General features: G+C 58.1%; 1 protein-coding gene across 2 annotated transcripts; it reads right to left on the reverse strand.

The window, feature by feature from the left end:
- Window positions 1-2,963: 2,963 nt before the first annotated feature.
- SOX1 (SRY-box transcription factor 1) lies at window positions 2,964-4,118 on the reverse strand. 2 transcript variants are annotated; one of them, XM_057707748.1, is made up of 2 exons: window positions 3,342-4,046; window positions 2,964-3,257 (listed from the first exon to the last, which is right to left on the reverse strand). In XM_057707748.1, exons 1-2 carry the CDS (start codon window positions 3,975-3,977, stop codon window positions 2,964-2,966), a joined length of 930 nt encoding a protein of 309 aa, XP_057563731.1. In that variant the 5' UTR covers window positions 3,978-4,046. The 2 variants fall into 2 exon arrangements, with proteins under 2 accessions (XP_057563731.1, XP_057563730.1); XM_057707747.1 differs by having other exon boundaries at window positions 2,964-4,118.
- Window positions 4,119-7,417: the final 3,299 nt, after the last annotated feature.

Below are 7,417 nucleotides of genomic sequence, written 5' to 3' on the forward strand. Positions count from 1 at the left end.
TCCCGGCACGAAGTTGTGCCAACTTTGCGCAAGGCCACCGGGGAGTCCTGCGCGCACTCTCCACACGATTTTCATACAACACTGGAATGGGCGACAAGAAGTACGGCCCTGCGACCTGGAAGTGGGTGAGGCCATCCCAGTATAAGGACGGCCACGTAACATTTCACTTCGTGAATAGGGTGAGGGGTACCTTGGCAAGAACGGAATTCACGGTTGCGATGAGGCGTCTCCGGGGCCTCGCAGAACATTCTCCCCACGAATTTAAATCGAAGAAACACTGCTGGAGTGACAACATCTCAATCCTGAAAGATGAATCCTAGCTAATTTCTACTTCCCCATCCCAGGTTGTTTTAAAATTGAATCATGAAAGAATCTATATTTGCTTCTCTCCACTGCTGTCCTAGTCAACAGCATTGCTTAATTTCAGGAATTCCTCTTTGAACGTTTTCCTGGGTTTTTAACAAAGTGGCTTGGGCCACCTGGCATCGACGATTTCTGCTGACTCTGTAGGAGACACACAGGGGAAAATGCCACGCTGTTAAGTCCACCTTCCAGAAAATCCACAGACAGCTCTGCCGGGAGCCCCCCCCCCATCCCGCTAAACTTTTTATAGTCAGAAGCATTCCAAGTGTAGCCCACATTACTAATATCATTACACCAACAGTCGAGAATAGATACAAATTTGGTTACACATATATATGCAACCACAGCTGCACATGTCTGCCACCGTAGTAAATGCAGGGAGATGTTGCAAAAGAACCAGACTGACTCCCCTGAACTCGGTATATTTCAGAGTAAATGAGGCCTGCACCGCGAGTTCATGCTGCAGCAGTTCACAGAGCATCACAGAATTTCCCAAAGCATCTCCCAGAAGGGACTGTGTGCGGCATTTATTCCTAGACTATCTATCTCACTATCTGGAGATGCTGTTCTGCTCAGCAGTCCCTACGTATCCAAACACATCAGATTGCTAAAGAAAAAAAAAAAAGGAGAAAAAGGAAAAAAGAGGGAGACTTTATTATCTCGTTAGAAAGAAGCAATTGACGTCATTCTTAAAATTTCTGCAATCACCTTAAGGAATGAGTGGTTGAAGCAAAATTATCAAAGTGACTCCAAAAAATTACACATGTCAATTGTCAGATGAGCATTTTACTTAAAGCTATTCTCCAGTGCAGGCTGGATGTGGTTCTCATTAACCTGATAGCAGAGGCCCAGGTCTGGATGGACAGTCTATGATCATTCCAGGACCAAAAAAAGATGTTAAGAAAATGAGGGGTTGATGAAATCTACATATTTCCATCTGGCCTAAAGGTCTGTTCTTTTCAAAAATATAATTTCATCTTTATGCTGTGACTAATTTCAAAACGTATTTGCTACGGTATAACTTTTAAATGCAATATTTAATGCTGTCAGATTACTTGAAGACAAAGTTTTACAGAAAACTTTAAAATCCAGAAAAAAAACTGCAATGTACCAATAAACACCTAGAAAAAATATTATTTAAAAATTTAAAGCATCAAACAACCTCAGAGCTCATCAGGAATAATAAACACCGCATTTTGCGTTCACACCGGTTAGCAACCCGCATCCCAGTTCACGAGGGGCATGTGGGGGTGGGTGGTTTCCTGTGTGAAAATCCAACAAAATTATTTTGTCCTTTTCCAAGGAGAAATATACCAGAGGGAGGGGCTGAGGACAGACGGAGGGGACTCGGTGACAGTACATTTTGCTTTAGAGAGTGCGTTTCCTTGAGCCAAATTCAGAAAATTCCACCTGCAATCTTGTTAACTGCAGGGGAGTTGGGGGCCCCGCGCCCCCGCCGTGGCCTTTGTCATCCATCCTGGGCTCGGTCCCGCCGTCGGGGTCTTCTCTCCTCCTTCCTCCTCCGGCCCAAACTGCCGCAGGTCCCGGGCCAGCTGGAAGAGGCAAAGCCTGAAAGTAGGCATCGCAGAGCCCGCCGGCGTTGGCCGGCAGTTGAAAGCTACACACCCAAGGGCAGGACTATAAAACTTTTTTTTGTAATTATTTCTCGTTCCGTAATGACACTGTAAACCCTACAAAATAATCGATCGACTTTAGCTTCCCTCCGGTCCTCTCAGTGCGGCCCCACGAAAACCGTACCCTCCCCTGAGGTTCCCTCAGTTTTAGTTCATGCCGGTAAGTTTCCTTTCACTTTCGCCAGATTTACTAATTGTATTTTTGAGCTCATAAAACATGAATACAAATTTAGCACGTTTCAAATTTATGCGGAAAAAAAGGACTTTTCTCTCTTAAATTTATTGACTCAAAGCTCGATGCATTTTTTAGGGTGGGGTTCCTTTTTCGTCGTTAGAAGAAAGGCTTTTTAGGAAACTATGTACATAATCTGAATCCCCCTCCCCACACCGCAACGCCTCAAATAAAAACTTCACAACGCATTTACATGAAATAATACAAAACAAAAAAGGAAATGCTCAGATACAGAAAGTTTTTACAAAACCCAGAATGACACTGCCGTCTGAAAGGGGTGGGGGGGGGTGGATCTCGTCGTATAAATTAACAAACCAACCCCCCGAAGCGGTAGCAACGACCCGGACGTGCGCGTGGCTCTGGCTCACCACGTCGCCACCAACGGAGCGCAGCCGCCCGCATCGCCGGCCCCGGCGCCGTCGGGAGGCGCCGCGGGCCGAGGGCGGGCGGGGGCGCGCGGCCGGCTGGAAAAGCTGGAGTCGCCTCTGGCTCGGTCTGCTCTCTGTGCCCCCTAGAGCACAGAAGACGCCTTCTGCCTCCTCCGCGGGTGATAAATACTGTACAAAAAGTCTCAAAGAGACACCGAAGTTCAGTCCCAAACGCACGGCTGTCCCCAGGAGCCCCCGGCTCGGGGGCCGGCCGTGCCCCGGCGTGCGGCGCCAGCGTCTCCCCGGCTGCGAGAGCGGGGCCAGGTCTGCCCGCGGGCCGGGCCGGGCGCCGGGGCCGCCGCGCGCCTAGATGTGCGTCAGGGGCACCGTGCCGTTGACGCCCGCGCCCGCGCCCTGGTAGTGCTGCGGCAGCGAGTGCAGCCGGCTCTGCGCCGCGGCCGCCGCCGCCGGGTCCGCGCCCTCGCCGGCCGGCAAGTACATGCTGATCATCTCGCGCAGGTCCCCGGGGCACGGCGCCCGCGAGTGCGCCGGGGCCGGCGGGCTGCCGCTCGGCTCCGACTTGACCAGCGAGCCGAGCGCGCCCAGGGCGCCCGACGACGCGGCCGCCGCCGCCGCCGCCGCCGCAGCCACGGCCGAGTTCTGGTGCGCGCCGCCCGCGGAGGCGGCGGCGGCGGCGGCGGCCGCGGCGCCGTAGGGGAGGCCGCCGTAGCCCGAGGGCGAGGCGCTCATGTAGCCCTGCGAGTTGGGGATGGGGCTGTACTGCAGCGCGCCCATGTCGTAGCGGTGCATGGGCTGCGGCGCGTGCGGGTGGTGCGCGTGGTGCGGGTGCGGGTGCGCCGGGTGCGCGTGCGGGTGCGCGCCGCCCGCGCCCGGGTGCTGCCCGTAGGCCAGCTGCGCCTCCTGCATCATGGCCGCGGCGGCCGCCGCCGCCGCCACCGAGCCGGGGTAGGCGCCGTTGGCCCAGCCGTTGACGTGCGCGTAGCCGCCGCCCGCCGCGCCGCCCGGGCTCTCGAGCCGCTGGCCCACAGCCGCCGCGCCCACGCCCACGCCCATGGCCACGGCCGCGCCGCCGCCGCCGCCGCCCGCGCCGGCCGCCAGCAGCCCGCCGGCCAGCGAGTACTTGTCTTTCTTGAGCAGCGTCTTGGTCTTGCGGCGCGGCCGGTACTTGTAATCCGGGTGCTCCTTCATGTGCAGCGCGCGCAGCCGCTTGGCCTCGTCGATGAACGGCCGCTTCTCGGCCTCGGACATGACCTTCCACTCGGCGCCCAGGCGCTTGCTGATCTCCGAGTTGTGCATCTTGGGGTTCTCCTGGGCCATCTTGCGCCGCTGCCCGCGCGACCACACCATGAAGGCGTTCATGGGCCGCTTGACCCGGTCCTGGTTGGCCTTGGCGCCCCCGCCGCCCCCGCCGCCGCCCGCCCCGGCCGGGCCCGACAGGTTGGTGGGGGCCTGGGCGCCGCCGGGCGAGTGCAGGTCGGTCTCCATCATCATGCTGTACATCGAGGCGGCTCGCGGGTCACCGGCACCGCGCGGCGAGGGCCTGGAGCATAGACGGCCGGGGGCGGGGGGCGGACAGGGGCTTAGCCGGAGCGAGGCGCGGGGAGGAGGCGCAGGTCCCGGCGGAGAGCGGCCCGGGGAGAGGTGCAGGCGACAACAGCGAGAAGGAGGCAGAACCCCACGCGCTCGGCGCCGGTCCGGCTCGCAGGTGGAAAGTTTCTCTGCAGCGCAAGCCACTTGCCAGAGAGGCCGCGGGCCGGGGTCGCCGTCGCCGCAGCCGGGTCGCCCTCGCGGAGCCGTGCCAACAGGTGCAGTCGCGGCCACGTCGCGGCTCCACTTTCCGGGACGCGAGCGGTGCGCGGGGCCCGGCCCGGAGCTCGCCGCCGCCGCCGCCGCCGCCGGAGCCTCCTTCCTCCCGCACTCGGTCCTCGGCGGCCTCCAACTCCGGGGCTGCAACTTCTAGCAGCGCGGCGCGCCGCGTGCGCCGGGCATGTGCCGGTCCCAGGTGCCCGGGGGGGAGCGAGGCGCCGAGGGGGGAGCGGGGGGCGGGGGGGGCGATCGCGGCGCCGCCGGGGAGGGGGCCGGGGGCGGCCGAGGGAGCGCAGGCGCGCGGAAACGGCCCGAGAGCCGCGCGGCCGAGCCGGGGCCGGGCTGCCCGCTGCCTGCCCGGGGCCGTGCGCTCGGAGCGGAGGCGCACGCGGGGCCGGCGGCGCGCGGGGCCCAGCAGCCATACGCCGGGCCCGGGCTGCCATTAAATGAGCGCGCCGCGGCCAATGGGAGCCGGCGGCGGCGGTGATTTGCATGGCGCGCTGGCGAGTGACGTGCGGAGGGAGTAGAGGCGCCGGGCGCGGGCGGCGGCGCGGGGAGGAGGGGGAGGGAGGAGGGGGAGCCGGGGCAGGGAGAGGGGGAGGAGGCCCGGGAGGGGGTCACAGCCGCGCTGCTTCCTGAGCGCGCGCGCGAGGCGGCGGCGGCGGCGAACCCCGAGCTCACCCTCCGTGCCTCTCCCCGCCCGCGCGCTGCGAACGATTAACGATTGGGTTTAAAAGCGAAGGCGAAGAAAGAATCCTGCAGGGTGGGGGGGTGGGGGTGGGGAGAGGGGGGATGCAGCCCGGAGCCTTGTTTAAAAGAGCGCAAAGGAGACCCGGCTCCTCCTCTGCTCCCCGCCAGCCAACTGCGTGCCTGCTGGGAAGCGGAAAGTTGGAGGCCGAGGCGGGATCCTGGGCCTGAGCTCGGCCCGAGGGCTGGAAACCAAGCGCGCGCCCTCGGGAGCAGGGGAGGCCGTGCGAGGTGCACAGCTGGAAAGCCCCCTCGCCCGCCCCCCGCGGGCTCTCCCGCCAGGCCTGGCCCGCTCCGTCCCCCGCCCTCCCGCGGATGCACGCTTCACCGCCGCTGCGCTGACGTCCTCCAGGCCCCCTCTCGGAGGCAAGGCCTCCACGGCCCAGGCCACGGCGAGCCCGTAGCGGGGGCGCATTTGTGCTGGGCTGGGCGCCACAGCTGCTTTCAGCATTAGCCCTGAACTTTTTTTTTTGGGGGGGGGTGTCTTTTAATGAGCCTAGGGGGTGTAATCACGTGCTCTTCTCAATTGGGCTTCTTCCTCCTAAAAAGAACTTTCTAGGAAGGTTGAGAACAACAAGATCGATCTGGACTCTAGTTACTCAACGACAGTTGAAAAAGTTTGTCGAAATCGCAAAAGAATGATCTTGCCCACGCTCTTCTGGAGCGAATCTTCCACAAGCCGTTTGCCTAAGACCTGAGAAAACTTCACGAACGGAGTGGGGCCCACCTGAACCCGAATCGGAAAAGTGGGGCCTCGGGACTCAGCGGCAGATGCCGTTTTTTCCTGCTTTATGCAAACGAGAGACCTGTTTCCTGGAACGATTAAGGCGTAGGCCTGCGGTTATCCTTAAACCTCGAAGGGTCCTCAGTACCAGAAAGCACAAGAGATCTCCAAGCCCATTCTCCAGCACCGGTGCGCTCACGCTGCTGTGACAGTCCCAGTGGTGTTAAAGCGGCCCGAGGCCTGGCAGAAAGTTCGTAGAGTCCGAGCATCCCTCCTGGGTCCTCTGCGCGCCGCAGAAGGAGGTGCTTAGCAGATGGCTGGTGGGTAAAGCGGCACCTAACCAAAGCGGCCCGACTGACCGTCGTGCACTAGGAGTGAACGCGTCACGCTGGTGATGGCCGTTGCAGGAGGAGTGATGAGGCTGTTGAAGTATGCTGGGCGGTGAATACAGCATGCCTCTTCCCCACCCTCCCCCCATTAAAAACATTCTGCACTTGTGAATTTCCTGCCCCTACTGCTTGTCCGGGGTACAGGAATAATTCTTACTTTCCTGCCCATCACTGTGAATATTACTGTACCTTTCTGTTTTTTTATCGTAGGGTTGCTACAGTGTGCCGTGCAAGAGCAAATTGGTCTCTGCAGATTAAACTGCTTTCCTTTCAGGCCATTCAGCATTTAATAGTGAACTCATCAAATAGTATGTAATTATATTAGAAAGGAAATGTCATTTCATATTTATTTCTCACTAAATATCTAGGCTATAAACTTGGTTTTCAACTGCCTTCTTATTTCACCAGTGGAGTTTGTTAAACCTTTTGATTTGTTTCATGCACTACCTCCAAATATCAGTTACATTGTGAATGCACAAAAAAAGAACAAGAATATTGTTTGAGAATGCTATAGACCTGTTTCTCCTTTGATAGGTTAGGAGGCGAAGGGTGTGCAGTGTGATGCAGTGTGTTATGGGAAGTCAGCAAGACTGAAGTAGAGGAAATGGTTTACAAATTATAAACTATATTATCCACTTAGCAATTGAAAGATTTCATTCCTCTGCTTTTCAATTTAGATTTTAAACTAAATAGCCTAAGACCCCCTGAAAACGCTTTGTGTGAATCAGGCTTGGCACATTCTTTTCCATATCAATGGAGCAATTTATTTTATAAACACCCTGCACTCCAGTGTGCATCGCAGGAATGCTTTATGCTTTGGGGGAACTTGGATAGCTGACTTTGAAATGGTCTGGTTTCGTTCTGCCATAGTCCTGAAAATTGTTTCCAAATACAAAGTTACCCTTGTTTTCCAGAGCATCTAAATAGGGGGTAAGTAGTTTAGCCCTGTGTGAGCTCCTGCTGGTGTTCAGTGTTCAGGGCGCTCTCCATAAACCCTTGTTAGTGCTGAGGTGTTCCCTGCGCCCGAGCTGGAGCACACACCATGGGTGCCCACGTGCATAAGTGTTCAACCCGAGCTGCAGGTGTAACTTCTTGCCAATCGATAGGTGATTGGCAGCCGCCGCCTGTGCCAG

Source organism: Hippopotamus amphibius, chromosome 14 (genome assembly GCF_030028045.1).
Source record: "Hippopotamus amphibius kiboko isolate mHipAmp2 chromosome 14, mHipAmp2.hap2, whole genome shotgun sequence".
Taxonomy (NCBI): Eukaryota; Metazoa; Chordata; class Mammalia; order Artiodactyla; family Hippopotamidae; genus Hippopotamus; species Hippopotamus amphibius.